This window comes from Cygnus atratus, chromosome 10, assembly GCF_013377495.2.
Source record: "Cygnus atratus isolate AKBS03 ecotype Queensland, Australia chromosome 10, CAtr_DNAZoo_HiC_assembly, whole genome shotgun sequence".
NCBI classification, from domain to species: Eukaryota; Metazoa; Chordata; class Aves; order Anseriformes; family Anatidae; genus Cygnus; species Cygnus atratus.
This window is the reverse complement of record NC_066371.1, coordinates 1,741,099-1,760,714: the sequence shown is the minus strand read 5'-3', so window position 1 is coordinate 1,760,714 and position 19,616 is coordinate 1,741,099. Positions and strand designations below refer to the sequence as shown.

Below are 19,616 nucleotides of genomic sequence, written 5' to 3'. Positions count from 1 at the left end.
TTGCGATACAGTGGGAGGGGGCATCGTGTTGTTGTTGTCAGCTATAAAAGCGCTGGGTACCTCTCGTAGTATTTTGTTCCAGTTGGTGAATTAGCAAATTGGATTGGCTCCCGGGAGTAAAATATTCATTTATCATTTAATCGAAAACATGACTGCTGTATACAACGTGCTATTGCCTGTTCCACATCTGTTTCCAGTGAGCTACTATGCGCACCTCAGGAAGCTTTTATCTTTGAAATAATGACGGACACACAGGAGCAACCGGCCACTCAGATCAGCCCTTAGCTGGCTTGTTCAGTCTGAGTGCTACAGCTTCCAGCTCCTGCAAAATCTTCAACATATACCTGTGCAAACCACAGGCAGAAAGGGACTTTGGAAGATAGTCTTCTGTGCTTTAGCCAAAAAGCAGAGAATACTATGGGCTGCCAGGTCCTCAGATGCGCAATGTACTAGCAGTGGTGGGGCTGGGGCAGGGGGTGGCCCCCCAGCTGTGTGGGGGCTGACAGGGCAAGGCAGGGGAGCCAGTGTCTGGTTCTGGGACCCCCAGTACAAGAGAGACCTGGGCAGACTGGTAGGGCCACCAAGGTGGTGGAGGGGCTGCAGCACCTCTGCTGCGAGGAGAGGCTGGGAGAGCTGGGGCTGCTCGGCCTGCACGAGAGGAGGCTCCAGGGAGGCTCCCCCATGTCTGTAAGCACCTGAAGGAAGGGACGGGGAGGACGGAGCCTGGCTGCGCTTGGCAGTGCATGGTGCCAGGACCAGGGGCAGTGGGCACAGCCTGGAGCGCTGGAGGCACCCGGAGGTGTTTCCAGCCTTATCTGATCTGGGACTCTGTGATCCTGCGACAAACAGATCCTGTTACATATTCATTTGAGAGGGTGGTTGGGCACTGGAACAGGCTCCCCAGGGACATGGCCATGGCACCAAGCCTGCTGGCGTTCAAGAAGTGGTTGGAGAGCTCTCTAAGACACACGGCCTGATTTTTGGGTGGTCCTGTGTGGAGCCAGGAGCTGGACCTGATGATTCTTGTGGGTCCCTTCCAACTCAGGATATTCTATGATTATACAATCCACTAATAACTCTTAATGGAGGGAATTCGTGTGATAACTATTTTTCTTCAGCATCATAAGAAATCCTGAGGAAAAAAGAGTGCACTTCAGGTGAAGGGACATGGTTCTCTTCCCTTGGGCACCTCAGGGACCCTCCTACGTTCGTTTTTCATCTCTGCCTCCACATGCTCAGCTCACATCCCTCCTGCCTTGGCCTCACTCAGCAGGTGCCACAGTTGAACTCTGTGGAGCTGGCGCTGGGCGGGCTGGTGGATGGCACGGGTATGTACACTGTGCTCCTCGGCAGTGCCTCTCCCAAGGACAGACGGGTTGTTTAGAGGAGTGGTGTTTGCTATGTAGGTGAAGGTGTCCAGTGTGTAACTCTGCACTGCTCCTGCCACCTTTGCTTAGGTGTGTGCACGGGTTTGTGTTCTTTTCCTGCTGTTCTTTAATAGAGTTAGGGATTTCTGATCTCCCTCCACCTGCTATTGGCTCTTCTGTATGGAACCTTGGCTGGGGAGGAAAATAACCAGCTTCAGGTCCGTGACTGGTAGAGATGCAGTGCCCATGGCAAGTTCCCTGAAAAGCTCTACACAAAATGCAGGGCAGAAACTGGAGAGCGAGCAGGCGTGCGAGAACGGCCAGTTGTGAAGCTGAGCCTGTTTCTGGATTCCCCGTGAGCACGCGTTCCTTTGCGTTTCACCCGTTTGAAACCACTGGGTCCCGCTCACACCGCAGCACCACGGCCCCTCACTCCCCATCCCCTCCCCGCCTTCCCCAGCGCCCACCCGGGGGCGCCCCAAGATGGCGGCGCGGCCCGCCCCCCCGCCGCGCTCCCGCCCAAGATGGCGGCGCCGCCCCTCTCCCCGCCGGTCCTCCCGGGGCGCCGTGCGGGCGGCGGCCGGCAGGGAGCGCTGCGGCGGGCGGCGGGGGGGTGGCGGCGGCCGGGCCGCGGCGTCACATGAGGGCGGCGCGGGGGCGAGCCGGCAGCGCGGGTGCCCGAGAGCCGCCGGAGCGCTGCCCGCCGCCGTCCCCGTCCCCGTCAGCGAGGGCCCGGCCGCAGCCATGCTGGCGCTGCTGTCCCGGCTGCTGGACTGGTTCCGCTCGCTCTTCTGGAAGGAGGAGATGGAGCTGACCCTGGTGGGGCTGCAGTACTCGGGCAAGACCACCTTCGTCAACGTCATCGCGGTGAGCGGCAGGGACCGGGCTGAAGAGGGGGGCGATGCGGCCCGGGGTGCGGCCGGGCACGGTGCTGGGCCGGGGGGCGGCAGCACCGAGGGGGCCCGGCCCGGCCCGGCCCGGCCTCGTCGTGCGGCCTTCTCGGGGCTCCCCCCCCCCGGCCCGCCCGCTCCCCCCGGCCCAGCACGGGGCCGCCACCCGCCGTCCCCTCCCTCCCTCCCGCCCGGCCGCAGTTTCGGGGTTCCCCCCCTCGCAGCTGCGCTCCCGGTTTTGCCTCTCGGGGCTGCCGAGGCCCGCGCCCATTACCTCCTCGCTCTGGAGGTGTGTGCTGAGCCCGGCAGCAGCCTGCCGAGCCCGGGCCTACTTGTCTGATAGCCGCCTGGAGCAGATGAGGGAAGGGTGTGGGAATCCTCCCACACGGAGCTCTCCCGTTGTCGAGCGAGAGTGGCTTGCTTAAATGGCTTGTTTGGCTTCTTCAGCGCCCTGCTCGGCGGATCCACGCCACAGAACGACCGAAGGGGCGAGTTCAGAAGGGGGGGCTGATGTGGGCAGGCAGGGGGCCTTGGTGCTCTGCAGGGACCGGGACTGGCCTGAGTCTAGTGCACCTAGAATTGTGTACAACTTCAGGCCCAAACAGACCTTCAGCCTCTTCTACGAGGTGGCATCTTAATGTTTCTGAGTGTTCTTATAAATGCATTTATTTAAGGTCCACACTTGATTGAAAAACTGGATAGGGAAAAAGACTCGTTCTTCTGCAGTTACACATGGTTCTTGTTACAGGGACAGTGTCAAAACCTAACAAAGCTCTTGTGCAGCTGAATCGTAGTCTTAATGGTCTTCACGATACCCACGTGAAGTGGGTCTACCTTAGTTAAAAGGTGACCCTTCCTCGGCCTGGTTGTGTTAAGGAAAAGTTGCTGGACTCACCTGAGGACTCCAGAAGCCTTTCCTCTCACACGCCAGTGGCTGCAGCTTCCTCTACTCCTGGATTTCTGCAAGTGGAACTCATAAGCCACTGAACAACCTCGATGTGTGGGCCCTGAACTGATACTGCTTGGTGCGTTCTGGCAACTGAATTTGGGTTCTGGGATTACTCTGCAGGTTTCTCCTCTTGTGTTGTCCCAGATGGCGATGGCACGTGTTGAAGTACTGCTCATCTGTGCTTTGAAGCACAGCTCCTTCAAGGAGTTCGGTGAAACTGCTGCAGGTAACGTGGAGTACCACAGGATAGCTGCAGTGGTCACACAGCATTTTCGTCCATCTAGATTGTCCCAGGTGGTAAAAGCACTGGAAGTAAAGCTGGCAACTGCGTCCAGCTTGCTTTGCTAGAGGTTGAATCTTGCAAGGTTTTGACTGCTCATTAGGATCACACCCAGAAATTTATCTGAGTAAGTGTCATTCAAATAGGCTTGCAAAACTGACTGAAATAAGGAAGTCATTATGCATAAGACACAGGATCATTTACTGCTTCAAGTCTGGAAGCAGTAAGGCATATTTCTGAGGCTTTTAATTAGGAAATCTAGTGCCTCTTTAAGAGAAACAGAGTGAGGGAAACTTGCTTAGGTTTTTATTATTGGCTTAAGAAAAATAGCATGAGCTTTGGTTGTCAGCACAATGCAGTCCGTGGCGTGCAGAGCTAACCTCTTGTCAGGTGTTGCCTTGTCTTTAGTTCAGAGCGTGCACAGGGAAATTAGTGCTGGAAAAGAATAACTGCTCTCTGCAGGCCAGTTAATGCTTTGGGTGGAAGTAGCTGTCAAGCGTTGGGATTCCATAAAACTGAAATGAAAGGAATGACACAGCAAGATGCTAGTCCTGTAGATAGCTTTAAAAGCTGGATTACATGCCAGGATGTAGCTTAAGGTTGCATTCTGCCTAGCAAGGGGCTGTTACCAGTCTCCTGACGGCAGTGAGTTTAATGTGAATCTCTAGTGCAGTCTTGTGTCTGGCGTGGGTCCCCACTACAGTCAGGCACATGTAACCAGAGGGAAAGCTTGAGCCCGTTACATTGGAGGCTTGATACAACTCCTGGATGACCGCTGAGGTGGAAATGCCACGAGAGGCAAACAGTCCAGTTCTAGAGCAGTGTTTGTAGGCAGTGAGCTGGTTTGGGCTGTATTTATCTTTCTAGTCTGAACAAGGAGTTAGTTTGTAACCAGACCAAACTTCGTTTGACTAGGGGGCTTAGCAACCTCAGCAGCGAGATCTGCTCGCAGCTGGATGCAGCTTCTGCTTTGCTGTTGGCTCCATATTAGTCACGGCCTCTAATTAGATATTTAGCATAAGTTTTCCGTGTGCGTGAGTAAACTTGCTCACAAGGGAGGATATCATTTCCTTCTGCTCCTAATTTCCATAAAGTAGATGGCCTGTGGCTCCTTTCAGAGAAACTGCATGTCATCCCAGCATCGCATCGGGCACGGCGAGCTCCTTATCCGAGGGCTGGAAATGACCATTATTTTCTGGAGTCTGCAGCATCTTCTGTCGCTCGCCTCTCTGCAGCCAGCGCCTGTCCACGGGCTTTCATCAGACCTGCTGTCAGAGCTGCAAGTCACAGCCACGCTGCCGCGGGAGGCAGGACAGGCAACCGAGCTCTGTCACGTGGCGCAGCTGCAACATGACTCGAATAAACGGGCCGCTTCCAGGCGGCAGGGCTGCTTCCGCGGCAGGAAGGTGCTCCGTGGAGGGGCACTGCGCCCTGTTGGCAACCTTGCACGCAGCGCCGTGCAGCGATCCTCGACCCAGGCGTCTGTAACGCTGCAGCTTCGGGGTCTGGGCTGCAGTGGGCAGGAGAGGGGAGCTGCGAGGGAGGCAGGCTGCCCCGGTGTGGTTGTCGGGTTTAAGAGCTAAACTTAATCTGTTCTGTTTGTGCTGATAGGATAAATAAGATCTCTTTTTAGGATTCCTGTCAAGGCCTGAAGCAGTGTGTGTCTTCTCTAACTGTGGCATGTCTGACAAGCCTTTGAGTGAGGCTTTGGTCCCTGGAAAGAGACAACACCAAACGAAGCTCCTCGGAATGAACGGTTCCGCTGGGCGGCAGCAGCAGTGGCTTCCTTCAGTCCTCGTGACTGTTACACGTAACTTTGTCTTAGAGTTGTCCTGGAGGAGCATGGAAAAGGATTGTTCCAACCAGCTTCAGCACTGGCTTAGTGCCTTCTGAAGCACCCAGGTAGGCTGTAAATAGTTTACGTTGACGCTTGGTAGCACTTCAGTGAGAAGTGCGATACATCTTTAAGTGAAGTGTTCCTTAATTGCAGGAGTCTATTGAAATGGATTGCCTCACTTCATTAGGTAATAAGGCAACACGAAGTGACTCACGTTCAGTTAATGCTGTCTTTGAGGTCCTGCTTGCTGTACCCCAAGTGGTCTGAGATAGAAATGTTTGTCTGTTGTCACGGTCTTGAGTTCTCATGTAGCTTCTGAACGTGATCACAAGTAGCTGAAACGCTGAAGTACTTCAAGAGGAAGGTGACTGCAGGAACCATGGAGCCGACTTGTCCTTGCGTGATGCACGCCTGTGGTTGAGGCCATCAATGCTGCAGAAGAGGCATAGTGTACGGGTAGCTTTATATAATGCTAAAGTGACTGCTTTTTGAAAATAACTGGTAAGATGCAGCTTTTTTCATAGTGTAGGCAGAAATCTAGGGGCAAGCAGCGGGACTTACGATGGTGTCCTAGTTCAGGTGGACTAGGAGTGTCCTGGCTGGAGTCTTTGTGCAGTAACAAAGCTTAGGTGAAGAAATCAGTCCTATGGCAGTAATAAATCATGTTAGCTTCGAGATGCAAACCGAGGTCGGCCCTACCGCTCTCTGTTGCTATAAAGAATCCCCTCGTGCAGGCAGCGGAATGGTGATCTTGTAGCTATGAATCGGTCACCGAGGACCAGGTGGATGAGCCATTGTAGATGTGGTTTCTGGTGCCAGCAAGAAAGCTGCCACACTAGCCAGAAGGAAAGAGGAAGGAATGCAAGCTTTACTACTGCTACTCGAGTTCTGCCTTTTAATTGTTTCAGCATCCTTAACATTTTAAAGAATCTTTAGGGAAGGTACAGGAAACAGGAGCTCCAGTCTTAAGCTTTGTTACTTGCTCGAGCTGCTTTGGCATTTGTGCTGCCAGCCCGGTAAGCGTACCTTTCTGGAAGCTGGCAGTCCTCTGGCTGTAGCTTGTGGCTACAGAAAGGCGGGCGGGAGCTGGAGTCTTTTGTTCTGTTCTTTTGACTTGAGCCAACTGAAAATGGTACAGCTAGTAAGCAGCTTGTTTCGATGCTATGTATTTAAAGAAGAAAACAGCATCCTTTGTATACTTTTGAAAAGCTAGATGATGCTAGGCTAAATGCTTGTCTAGAGCATTCATATCCTCCCCTCCCACAATACGAAGCGTAGCTGTAACTGGCACACCGCAGTTTTGTTCCTGAAGGAAAACTCTGGGGATGCCGGCTGGCGAGGCTGCCTCGGGGCTGCTGGTGGGCTGAACAAAAGGAGACCAGGGCTGCGGGAGAGCAGTGCAGACCCAGGAAGGCACTCTGGCAGAGTTCAAGGTAGAAAGCAGTGCCTGTGCGTGTGGTTGTACTTTAACACGTTTGGTTGTGTTTCAGGGCACGCAGCGGCCGCAAGACCCCGTTAAAGCGGGTGCAGACCGAGGAGCTGACCGTGGCAGCAGTGCAGAGCCTGGGCTGATGAGCGGTGTGAGGGCGCCCAGCAAACCACTCGGGTGCCTGTTGCTTCCCTGTAACAAGGAGCTGTACGGTGAAGCTCAGCGCGGTGCAGCCCCAAACCAAAGCTAGCGTTAGCTGGTGTGTAACAGGCGGACCAGGTTGGCGTGGTGTGGAGAGCGTTCGTGAGTGCCGTGGTCTGTGCAAGGGTTGGAACTGACTGTGCTAGTCACAGGGGAGCTGAGTCCAAACTGATGGATGGACGTAGATGTCTGCCCTGTGCTCCTAAATTACTTAGTCCAGCCTAGAAGCAGTTTTGCTTCTCTCGGTAACCCTTATCCAAGGCAGGCTGATACTTGGGCAGGTAGGGGGTGCGTATTGCCCTGTGGGAGAAGGTTACCTGTATCTCACCTGCCAGCTTGTTACGAGAACTGTCTCTCGGAGTGGGCAAGCGTCGCGCAAGGCTGGCTTGCTGCCTGTGTAGCTAGCTAGTAACCCCCGTCCTCTTAAAGTGCTTCAGGTCTAGCACTGGGTGTGACTTATTGCCTGACCTGGAATATAAGAACTGTTGGGTCGAGGTGGGCTTCGCTGGGCAGTTCCACACTGAGCTTCCCCGTGTTGCTGGGACTCAAGCCTCATGGTTTTGTGCACCAGGGCCCAGTTAATAGTGGGATGACTGTAGGCAGATGTGAGGCTTTCAGAAGGGTTGTTGCTTGCCCGTTATCCATAACATACCAAGTGTGAAGGGAATATAGTGTCCAGATACGTGAGGAATGGATACCAGAGGGCACTTCTAGCTCATCTCAGTCACTGCTGCAGTGGCTAGTGCTGTCTTCTGTTAAACAGGTTATAGGTTTAATTCTAATATTCAAATACCTTAATATAAATGCTGTGGAACCGCCTGCTGATGTGCCTGACCTTAGGAACTGGATGACACTAAACTTCTGATACATCACGTGCTTGGGTTTTCCAGGAGCATGGGATATTGTAAAGGGAGCATCTCTTAAACACAGAGGCTTAAAGACTAATCCTGCAGGTTCTTTCTGCGGTCTCTGGAATTCAGTCCGTTTAGTCTCCCTCTTATCTTTCACTTATGGACGAGAGCTGACTAACTCTGTTTTGTGACCTTCAGTGAACAGCTTCTGTTAGTGCTGTATGGTCTGTGTGGCCTCAGAGCTACGGGCCGAATTCACAACCACTTGCAGTGCACAAGGCTGATCCGGCAGGCCTGAATGAAGTGCAGTGTCTGCCTGTCGGAGTGTTCACGGGTGCTGAAAACAGATGCTGTGGCTAGGTTTGCAAGCAGCTACTCTGCTGTCCTTGAGTGTTTGAGCAATGTGTGACAACAGCCAAGTACTTTCAGGCTGGGGATTGAAAATATTTCTGTGCTTATCAAACTTGTTTTGAAGCTGATGCCTATTTTAGGAGGAGAAGGCATCATATTGTGAAAACGAGGGATAGGGCTGAGTAATCTGCTTTGTGTTCGTATGGGGGGAGGCAGGGGAGAAGCCCAACTCAAACAGAACTGTGTACAGATGAGGAGTTCCTCTTATCTGAAGGAATCTGTGTTCTAAAGATGCAGTGGGAGAGCATAAGCTATTGATGGGAACAGCTCTCTGTTGAAGGATCTGGAAGTAGCTGTGAGTAGGAACAGCTAACAGCATGTGGGGTACTGTGAAGTAGCACAGAAGTGGAGGTTCAGGGAGTGTTCAGGAGACGCTTGGTTAGAAGATGTGGGTGTAGGGTGTGACTGCAGAGGGAGGAATGCAGTGGTTCTTGAGCAACCGTGGCAAGCTGACCCTTCAAAGGCAAGACTGGCAGTGCATGCTTTGAGCTAAGCTGCATCAAACGTGGAAACAATGCTTACCCTTCTGCTGTTGAATTACACACAATCAAACGGGCTGAAACGGCCGAGCTGGGCGCTAGGCTTTCAGGGCCGTAACGGGAAGCTAATAAGGAGGCGTTCAGGTTGTGCACCTACCTCGCTGAACTTGGCAGAAAGGTTTGAGCAGTTCCTGAAGCGGCGCTGCGTGAGACTGCTGCGTGTTCTTCTGTGTAGTCTAGGCAGCTGAAACTCCATTTAAATGGAAATGCAAAACATCTGCTTAAAGAGGCTTAAGTTGTTCATTTTTAGGTCATCACTGTTTTTAGTCACATTCCTTAGATTCAAGGACTTAGTTATTTTCAAATGCCTTTTAAGACTGTCTGTATAACTGTACATCTGGGAAGCAGATCTTAAATGTGACAAACCATCACCTGTTCAGGAGGCTGCTGCCTTTGTGTTCAAGCTCTGGATATATTCGTTGTGGAGGTCAACCAGAACAATGTGCCACTTAGCTTTTCAGCTGAAGAGTTTCAGTTTGGCCAAATAAACAAAAATGAGATTGTCATCCATATGTTTTCAATGTATTTTAGTGTTATATTGTGTATTGTGTGAAGCTTCTGGCTTCGGTTTGCTAGTGGAGGTCCGCAGTTCTGCTGGGGAGGGGAACAAACCTATGAAAGCCTGGGGTTTTTAGGTCAAGAGCTGAATGACAGAGCACTGATATTACAAACTTCTGGTTGCAGACTCTGAAAAGCATGTAGTCAAAGCATGTCCAGTCAGACTAAGGCAGTACTTCCAGCTCGTGAGCAGCTGGGCCCTGACTTGTAGGGTGCTGTGATGTCAACACAGCTGAAGCACAGCTGTTGTAAAGGGGCTTTTCATTCAGGCTGCCTTCTCTGTGCAGCTTGGGGGGAGAGAAGCAGGCTTCCTCCTGCTGTGATATCGAGCACTAATTAAACAACTGAATGCATCTGAATTGACCTTTTTTTTTTTTTTCCAAATCTGTCTGGTTCTGTTAAATGCAGTGGATGTAGTGAGATGCATAATGCCTGCCGTGGCTGAGATTCACCTTCTGCCAGATAACCAAGGTTGCATGGGAGAAGTCTGTACTGCTGTTGATAACACGTGTTGTGACTGCTGGGCTAGCTACCAGAGATAGCTGTGAACTTGGCTTTCAGGCTGTTACAGATAAAAGTGTAACTGATAGTAAAACATCTGCCATTAGAGAGCCTCCCTAATGCATCACTGTTCTGCAGCAGTTATACCAGAGCTTAAAGTGATGCTGAACTGGTAGAAGCAGGAGGAAACGCTCTCCACTTGCTTTGGTCACCTCTTGCACTGCTGAACGAGTTGGACACTGTAGCCACACAGGAAGCAGCCCGGGCAGGTCCTTCCACTTGCCAGCCTGTGAAGACTCCTCAGGTGCTAGCCATACCTGTGGGTTGAAGGCTTACTCCGCAAGAGTGATTTATTACTGCAAATGTTGCCCGTAGAGTAGCTTGCATCAGAGGAACAGCTGGCTATTTTGAGCTTCCAGGAGACTCGCAGATCCTGAAGCACAGAACTTGGCTCCAGCGGAAGTAGGTGAATGGCTTTCGTCCTATACTTCTCCTGGCTGTCCATCTGTTAAGCTATGTAAAGCACTGCTCTATAAGTAACTTTGTGCCTCTGACTCCCTCAAGGCTTGAAAGATTATTTAAGTGCTTTTAAGAAATGCTGTGACTGCCCGTGCAAGCTTCAACACCCATCGGTGTAATACCTGTGACTTCCTGGCTATAAGGCCTTCGACTGGAAGGCTAGAAAAGCTTGTGGTATTTTACCACATAAACTAGTTGTATGAGAAGTGCTAGACTTAACTTTCTTTTATTTTTTTTTCCAGTCAGGTCAATTCAGTGAAGATATGATTCCTACTGTGGGCTTCAACATGAGAAAAGTTACGAAGGGTAATGTTACAATAAAGGTATGTTAACGTTGACAGTCTTTCTTTTTAAACCCATCCAAAATTGTCTTCAAGTTCTAGTTTAAAAATTGTACAGTTACTGTATTTTGTTCCCACCATTGGGACAAGTATAGCAAACTGAAGAGGCTCTGCTAAATCTGTGAAATAGCATAAGAATACAGTTATGTTTATTTACGGAGTTTCTTAAATGAGAAAAAGTATGTGATTTCCAGAGTCATGGACTAGTTAAAGCAGTGCTTTAATAATGATGTCTGGCTTTAATCTGAATTAATTTTCACATTTCTCCTGTTCTTCTTCTGCTCTTCAGTATTGCTCAAAGCTTAAGTCAAAACCGGAGTGTGAAGTTGGTACATTGTATTTTTGTGTATTCTACAGTATGCTTCTGAGAAAACTTAATCCACAGGTTTTCATGCATCTGATATAAGATGTCCTAGTTTATATCTTACACTATTGGGCCTGTGAGATTTGAGCAGCTGTATTTTCACTGCTTGCAGAGATTATTTCTGTTCTAATAAGTGAAAGGTCCTGCAGCTAGCATAAGGAAGGAAGAAAACTGTTTTGACTTCTTGCCTTGTATGTATGACATGCTTAAATGGTGTATGGCTAAATTGTCTTTTTTCCTTCCACTTCAGATTTGGGATATAGGAGGGCAACCACGATTCCGAAGCATGTGGGAACGATACTGCAGAGGAGTTAATGCTATTGTGTAAGTGTCATTTTCCTTAGGCTTATGTTTAACTGCAGATTTGCTTCTCTTCTGTATCTAGTATAGTAGCACACAATGGACTTGGTATGCTCGTATTAATTCTGAAACTGTACTGCAACTGTATTAAGTAACTTCTGTACCTTCAAGTTCAGGGCTCAGGATGTGTTATTTTCTCATCAGTGTCTAATCCTGAGTACTAACTACTTTCAGTTTGACTTGGATGGCAGAGTAGTCTAATGGAAAGAATTTTGCCACTTCTCTGATTACGGGGAATTTCTTTGAAAAGAACCGAATTCCTTGCTCAGAAGACCTAGCTTTGTTTAAAGCTTTGAATGTGCTCAGACCTGACAGTTTAAAGCAAAGACTGCTGTTTCTGAAGCAGTTGAGTCCTGCTGAACTAACCTTAAATTCTCCTTAAAGCTACATGGTAGATGCTGCAGATCGTGAAAAAATAGAAGCCTCTCGGAATGAGCTGCACAATCTTCTAGATAAGCCACAGTTACAAGGAATCCCTGTAAGTATTATTGTCTCACATCACTATTAAACTTTCTTGAGAAATATACGTAGTTTAGTGCATCTGAAGAGTGTCTTGACCTCTTTCAGTCCAGTGTAAGCACTGTAAGCAATACCTCTCCCTAGTGCCTTAAATACAATTGTTGACCTTGATCGTTCCTTCAGTGATAATATTTGTTCAGTACCCCCAAAAAAAAAAAGTAGAGCAGTAATTTAGAGAACCGTATTCTACCATATGGGTTTGTGCTCTTCTAGTTACTATAGTACCTGTTAATCAGGTAGTACAGAAATACCACGTAAGTTTGGGAAACTTCACCTGAAAGTTTATTGAAATTGTTCACACATGCGCAGAAAGCAAGGATGAGAACGCATCAGTTCACAAGAGTTTATTTGGACCCCCCTCTTTTCCTGTGACTAGGTAAATCTTTCCTCTTGACCTGGTTTACTATTAAATGTCTTAATTCCTTGGATTTAAGTCTAGTGTTGACTGCTCGTCAGGCTCTCCTGAACCTTTTTAAAAAAAAGGTTTTCTTCTGATTTGGATTTCAGGTTCTAGTACTTGGAAACAAGAGAGACCTTCCTAACGCTTTGGATGAGAAACAACTAATTGAAAAGATGTAAGTCTAACCCTTCCTGAGAAAAGCTATGTTAACTCGATAAAGGAATTGATGTACATAGGGATGTTAGATGAAAAACTTGTATTGTAAGTGGAAAACACAGCAACAGGTGGTAACTGAAACATTGTACAGAAACAAGTTACGTGGAGAAGATGAAGTGGGAGTAGTTTAGATTCTCTGTGAAAGAGTACTGGTTGTAAGGGGAGCGTGTGTTTAAATTTTGTCTCTTTTGTAGGAACCTTGCTGCTATTCAGGACAGAGAAATCTGCTGCTACTCAATTTCATGCAAAGAGAAAGATAATATAGGTAACTATTAACCTAAAATGTTATGTGTTATAAAGACCATCAGAACGGATTGGGGGATTGTAACATCTTAAACATAAGCGTTCTTGCTTCAGGAAACTGGTAACGAATCCGACAGCAACACTTAAATGCACTGGTTAAATGTGGTATGACTCCTGATGGCAGTGAGAAAGCTTGACTGGTGTTAGTTTGTGAAGGGGCTGTAGTTAGCAAAGCATATCATAGCCTACTCTGACATACTCTGACACCTGCTGCCTTTAATTAGTTTGCAGGAAATACCTGACTAGTCTCACGATTAGCTTGCCCTGAATTTTATCCTTCTGTCAGGTACTCTTAACTCGGCTTCGCTTTGAGGCTGTAGGTGCTAGCAAGCCCTTGCAGCAAGTTTTTCCTCATCAGTCATTCTCATGAAATAATCATCTTCCCTCTCTGGTTTATCGAAGATGTTCACGTAGTGGCCTGTGCTAGTCACTACTCCGGGCAGCCAAATAATAGATTTTTCTGGTGCTGATGTCAATTGCTTTAGAACTTGTGGAATTCAAAGGCAGAAACCATGGTATTATGTAATTACAAATACTAGCGTCAAGTACTTGTTATACTGAATAATCTCAAGTGAATGAAAGCACTTCACACTGACGTCCTTCTCCTGGTGCCTTCATATGCCTGCCGTGAAATTAACACTGGTTCACTGGCTGCCTAACGTGAATTTACTGATGAGGAAATCTTCAGTCTAGTGGTCACAAGAACAAACTGTACAGGATACCAAAACTGCTTCGTATCAGGAACTTGACTTCTGACCAGGAAAAATGAACAGCCTGTGGAGCTCTTACGGTTTCTTATTCAAGAAACCCCTGTCACTTTGCCTTCAGTTAGAGATGCAAAAAGGGGGATAGGAGAAGGGGATGCTTCCTTCCGTCGTATCTCCCACACAAGGCTTACAGCACAGCTAAGCCTCACTGATGCTATAGGGAAGCTGTTGCTGCAAGCATTATGCTGGTGTGATGTTTGCGCATTTCACTTCCTTCAGAGAACCTCTTTCAAGAACGGAGAAGCTTGATGCCCGCTAACATTGTTTCCATCAGGTGAGGATAGGCAGCACAGGCTGTCAGGCTGGTGTAAATGTAGCGACGTTGATCTACAAGTGAGCATGAGAGCGAGACCAAGGTATCAGATTAATGGAAGTCTCTTAGAAGTGTGGTTGACTGAGGAATGCGGATGTCTGAGGCAGTTCCTTCAAATGTTGCTCACAGGACTCTGGGCAGTTATAGGACCAAAGCACAGACAGCAAGCCTTCAAAAAATGATTCTGTTAATCCATCTTGGACCAGCCTGTAGAGGAAGGCTGTCTGCTCTTATGTGTTTGAGGACATGGGCATACCAAAGTGGTGCTGGTTATGCAAATACAAATCAACACTTGAATATGGAACTTCTCTTCTCTCTCCAGATATCACGCTTCAGTGGCTTATTCAGCATTCAAAATCTAGAAGAAGCTGAAGTCTTCCTGGAATCTCCAGTACCAGTTGGCCATAATCTCAATTGTCCACTTCCCTCCATAACGAGATATTACCCAAAAATCCTGTAATGAGAATCTGCCTTTTCACAGTTCATTTCTCATGTGCACTGCTGAAGACTTGTATTCCTATTATGTCACAAAACAACTAGAGTTGTCATAAAGTCAGCACAAATATTTATTTTACAACCATCCATGGTGGGAGGGTTGGGGGGGGGCTTTTTAAAAAAAAAAAAAGATCTCTACCATGTTAACTATGATGGTACACTGTTCTGGTTTTTCAGGGCCAGGTTTTTATATGATTTTCAGCAAGTGTTTTATTTCTAGTGTTTAGTGGCTTGAAGATGCTGACGCCTGACAGCATTGAAATTCTGTAAGATGCCACATACAGTAGTTAGAAAACATTTAAACGTGAGTTGTGGGATACTAATCTGTCTCACAAATGCATGTGATGTGTGTATGTTAGCAGAGAAATGGAAACTGTTTGCAGAGGGGAGCACAAGACACAGATCAGCATCACTAATCTACAGCTGAGATCTTACCCTGTCACTTAAAAAAAAAAAAAACAAACCAAACTCTTATCATGAATTAGGGGAGCCGACTGTTTAAATTCATTTTGTTGCTTCTGTTTAACATTTGTCTGGGGGATAGGAATGGACTGTTCTGTTAAGCTTTCAAAAATTGGAGTATTCCAGCATGAAAACAAATTGCTAGGAACATCAGACTTTGTCCAAACACATTTTTCTGTCTCCAGATACTAGTGGTCTCTATCTGAAACCAGAATATACATTCTGAGCGGCTGCATGACACTTAAATTACTGATGTTTTTGTAGAGAGTCAGTCGTTGGCCTGTAGCACAATATCTATGTAATTGTCTAGTGTCTCTCCTGCTCATGAAATAGCTGGGCACAGTTTCACCTGGTGCTATGAAACATCTCGGCTATTGTGACAACTCTAGACCTGCCTGCTTTCTTGATGTAACCATGTGCAAAGTCTGTAAGTTGCAAGATGAAATGTTCAACTGTGTCAAAGCACAAGAGAGCCAACGAATCGATCCTATTTCTTGACTAGCTTCTACAGTATAGGGAAGTATGTATAAACTAAAGATTGTAATGTTTTTGTAGCTTTACTTTCTCAATGACTTCAATATATTTAAAGGGACAGACTTGTTAAGACTGGTTTGTTCATACAGTAATGTCAGTGTAGCTTGCTAGTGTATACAAATACATGGTACACCTGCTTGTGTTGCCTCACACTGTGTGTGATTCTTCCTTACCTAACTGTGGAGTTTGCGTTACTCTGGGGTCCTCGGTTGCAAACACTGTTTAGTCCGTATCAGTTGTGACAAACCAGTTTTAATTTGGACTGCCATGGCCTTACTGTTCTGTACCAACTGTCGCACTGTTGCACAGACACTACATGCTGCCTGCATTCAGTCTGAACTTGCATTTAACTTTTTGTCCCCTTTCAGTTCTCTGAAGCATGATTTCAATTAATTCATACTCTGGTGCTGTAGAGGAGAGGGTGTATTAACTTGCTACTGTAGTCCCTAGTTCACCGTGAACTGCTACAGGTACTTTTATTTAGCAAACTTGCTTGTGCCTAAAATATGGAAACTAAACTAGAATGTGTGGATCTTTGTGGGGGACCAGGTCACTGTTTAGTTAACTGGCCTATAGCTAAACTTGATGTGTTTGGTGTTTATATACTTCACTGCTTTCAGCATTAATGGCATCCAAACACTACCAATTGTTAACCTGTGCATTATTCTCTGCATGTGAACAACTTATACAATTACTGAACTTTGTAAATATGTGGATTTTTTTATTTAGGTGGATGCATATGTTGGTTTACTGCTCTTCAGCTTTATTCAATAAACTTATGTTTTGAGGGTTGTATTGACACTTAACTGACTGACTTGAGTTGAGTGGCTTAACTCATGGCGCTGCACTGTGGGCTGTCTGTCTCCTCTGATAAAATTAAAATGAGTGAAGAAGGCTGAGTATAAATACCTGAGCTGCTTTATGTTCTGCGGTTAAACTATTAAAGCGAAGTGCTCCTAAAACTACCTTTCACAGGCCATGGGGCTTTCTCAGCAGAAAGAGCAGGTTTAGCTAGAGTCAACCTCAGTGCTTTTTACGCCTATGAAAGGCGCTTATTTGTCAGCTGAAGGGTTGTAAGCAGGTCAGCCTTCTGGAGTTCTGTTTTTGGGGAGAAAAATGCATGCATCTAAAAGCTTGTTTCTTGTCATCGCGCCTAAAGTCCTTGCTTTTCTAGCACAAATATCAGATCTAGCAGTGTCTGATCATTCGCTGCCTATTAAAGCGTAGAGATTTTTGTCTCACTGGAGAGGTGAGGCTTTCATTGACTAAGGTCTTAAACAAAACCCTTTCTTGTGATTATTTTTTCAGTCTGAAACTACACTGACCGTGGCTCCCAAACACTGATTTATTTATTTCTTAGGTGACTGACTGACCTGTAGGACCATATGTCAACATCTTCCAAGTAACGGTAACAAGTTAGATGTCTTCTATGCAGTCTGCCTCCATATAAGCCTTCAAACTCCCTGAACTGTAGCAGGTTAGTTCTTAGGCCTGAATACTGGTCGGTTAGCATCCTTCACATCGGTTAGCATCCCCACAGGCTTGGGGGAAGGAGTAAGAACTGTTGAGTGAAACATCATATGCCTATTTCTTCAGTTGACAGGAGTTTCCTGCATGCAAAATTAGCTACCTGGAGCTAATATTCAAAGCAAAACTGCCTTGTGACAGTCTCAAAATGCTGTTACTGCTGTGCGTGTGATCTGTCACCCTGGCAGGTCACTCAAATAAGCTGCAGTGTAAAGTTGGCCAACAGCTGATTGCTTGAGGTGGTATTTAAATAATGGCCAGTTGCTACTTAATAGCAAGGAAGACTACACTGGCCACCTGTAATGTACATATTTCAAACTGTACGTTTGTGTTACTCACAAAATGACTCTACTTAAGTTTCCACAGCTATTCTTGTACTGTTCTTGCAGATGCCCTTAGTTACTTATGTGGCAGAAATGTAGACCTCAAAGTGACTATCTGTATCTAATGCTGAGGATTATGCTCTTTTTTTTGAGGGCTCGTTGAACTTGCCAGTTACCTTCATTTTGAGATGGAATGGAAGTGTAGTAAGTCTTTCTAGAGAAGTGAGGCTGTTTCTCTCCACCTTTCTGCCTTGGACTGAAAAAAAACTCTGCTCTTCTGGCATGACTTAAGTCCAAGGTTAAACCTTTTCTGTTCTAAAAAAAATAAAAAAAAAAATGGAGAGCCGAAGGTATTAGCAGTGTTGTTGCTGAACTTGGTTGCTGTAGTTGTGTTCTGCTTCTAGAAATCTGTCGGGTCAATCTAATCTCTCAGATTACTTGACTCAGGCTCCGTAGTGAGCAAGATCTCTTCTGATGTACCTGCAGTAGGCCTAGACCGTTATCATATTAAGAGAACTGAGTCTTGTGAAAAGGCAAATATTGAGCCAGAGGCAACTCTTGGTCATGAATATGCATGTGATCATCAATATGCACACAAGTTAGACATCAGTCATACCTGTATGGCCTTGTGGTGTGTTAGTCTTGTATGGTGTTCTTACGGTTTGCAGTAGCTGTCAGCCCCAAGTGCTTGTTGATTTTGTTCAGTGCTACGTGGTCCCTTACCGGTCACAGAGCAGCAAGTCTCTAGGCTAGCCTGGGAAGAACCGATGGTGCGTGCGCCCACAGCACTGGGATGTGTGCAATTTTTCCCTGAGAAGTGTTTATGGCCCATCGGGTGGTTTATGTGATGTTGTGCGTGGCTGGTGGCTTCTTGCAGTGCGGCACAGTGCGCATCACCACCCCCTAGTGCAGCCGGGTGTCTTAGCAGCTGCACAGGCAATCCTGCCCTATCACAACATGAAAAATGCCCACGTGGAGCTGTTTCCCGGTCTGTGGAACTAATAGCCTAGGTTCTTAGCAGCTTTTTGTTTTCTCTTCACTTCTTCATGGAAACAAGTTGGGAAGACCGTCCTTTTCGGATGCTCGGATTAAAAAAAAAAAACTGTGTTATTTTCACTTTCTGGTGGAAGAAAAGAGGCCAAAGGAAATGCCTTAAACAGTCTTTCTGGTTAAATTAACGAGCGTCATGCAAGGGTCTACAATAAGAGAAGTATGTCTTAGCGAGATTATCAAGTTTTTAACTTTTCTAACGTTTAATTTTATAGTTACTCTGACTGTGCAATGGGTGTACTGGCATGTCACGATTTACTTGGTGTGTGTTTAATGAATGTTAAAGAAATGCTCTTCTTCCCGGGTAGCATGCCTCAGCTCTGCTCCCTGCTGCCTTGTTCTTGCACTGACCCATACGCTAGAGCGAGCTGTATGAGTACTCGACAGGGGGTATAAATCAGATTATTTAAGCTACCTTGCTAAGAGTGGTGTGCTGCCAAGTATGTGAACGGCAAACCAGTAAATCATGTTAAAGGAGAAGCGATGTGTGAATATTTAAGACTGGTAAATGCTTCGGGACTTTTGTTCCAAAAATGTGAGTTCAGAATGACTTTTCTCATGAAATCATAAACCTGCTAAAACCTGTCTGTTGCTTTAGAACTACTACGCATGCTGAAAGTCAAAGTACGCCCTGGTGAAACATCAGGGACTTCTTTCACATGTCACTTAAACGCAGAATGGCACTCGGAGGGGGTGTACTCGTACTCCTTTAAAGGAGAAGTGAAAGTTTGGTGTTTTTGTCTCCATCACAGTGGAAGGTGGGTAAGTAGACCTTTGTGCCAGGATTAGTGCCTTTCAATTAAGACATTACAGGTTTTATTCTGTTAAAGGCAACGTCTATCATTGTGAACATTTTGAAGTGCTTCAATAAAAGTGTTGTTGAAAACCCTTCTTTGGCGTGTTCATTTGTAGTAGCACGGCTGTTTCGTTAGAAATACGGACTGAATTATGGAGAACACTGCAGTCGAGCTAACCCATCGCAGCTGTTAGTCAGTTCTGGGGAGTGCGAGCGCCTTGGGGCAGCCCTGGCAGCGTCCGGGGCCGTGTCCAGCCAGGGAGAGGAGCGTGGGGCACCTCTTTTGGGGCGTGATGAGGAAATTTCCCATTTTAAAGGCTGCCATAAACTGGTGGTCGGGGCTGTAACGTGGGACGAGCCTTATTTCTGAACTAGACTCGAGTTTAAGCCGTGTCTATCAGCTCTCAGTCAGGAACCCAGCAGCTTTCAGTCACAGACGAGCCGGGGCCGGGTCAGGGCCGTGCCCTCCTCAGGGCGGCCCCGGGGCGAGGCCGGGCCCCGCCGCCTCCTTCCG

General features: G+C 47.2%; 1 protein-coding gene across 1 annotated transcript; it reads left to right on the top strand.

Moving 5' to 3' along the window:
- Window positions 1-1,988: 1,988 nt before the first annotated feature.
- Window positions 1,989-16,217, top strand: ARL8B (ADP ribosylation factor like GTPase 8B). The gene is made up of 7 exons (XM_035546625.2): window positions 1,989-2,234; window positions 10,575-10,655; window positions 11,288-11,361; window positions 11,782-11,875; window positions 12,424-12,491; window positions 12,727-12,797; window positions 14,238-16,217. The coding sequence occupies exons 1-7, from the start codon at window positions 2,112-2,114 to the stop codon at window positions 14,285-14,287; spliced, it is 561 nt and encodes a 186-aa protein (XP_035402518.1). The 5' UTR covers window positions 1,989-2,111; the 3' UTR covers window positions 14,288-16,217.
- The last annotated feature ends 3,399 nt before the right edge of the window (window positions 16,218-19,616 follow it).

Bases quoted from the DNA above. Each gene is read 5' to 3' on its own strand.
- ARL8B (XM_035546625.2), top strand. From the start codon at position 2,112: ATGCTGGCGCTGCTGTCCCGGCTGCTGGACTGGTTCCGCTCGCTCTTC. The intron at 2,235-10,574 runs GTGAGCGGCAGG...TTTTTTTTCCAG, and splicing joins CCTTCGTCAACGTCATCGCG to TCAGGTCAATTCAGTGAAGA. The intron at 10,656-11,287 runs GTATGTTAACGT...CTTCCACTTCAG, and splicing joins AGGGTAATGTTACAATAAAG to ATTTGGGATATAGGAGGGCA.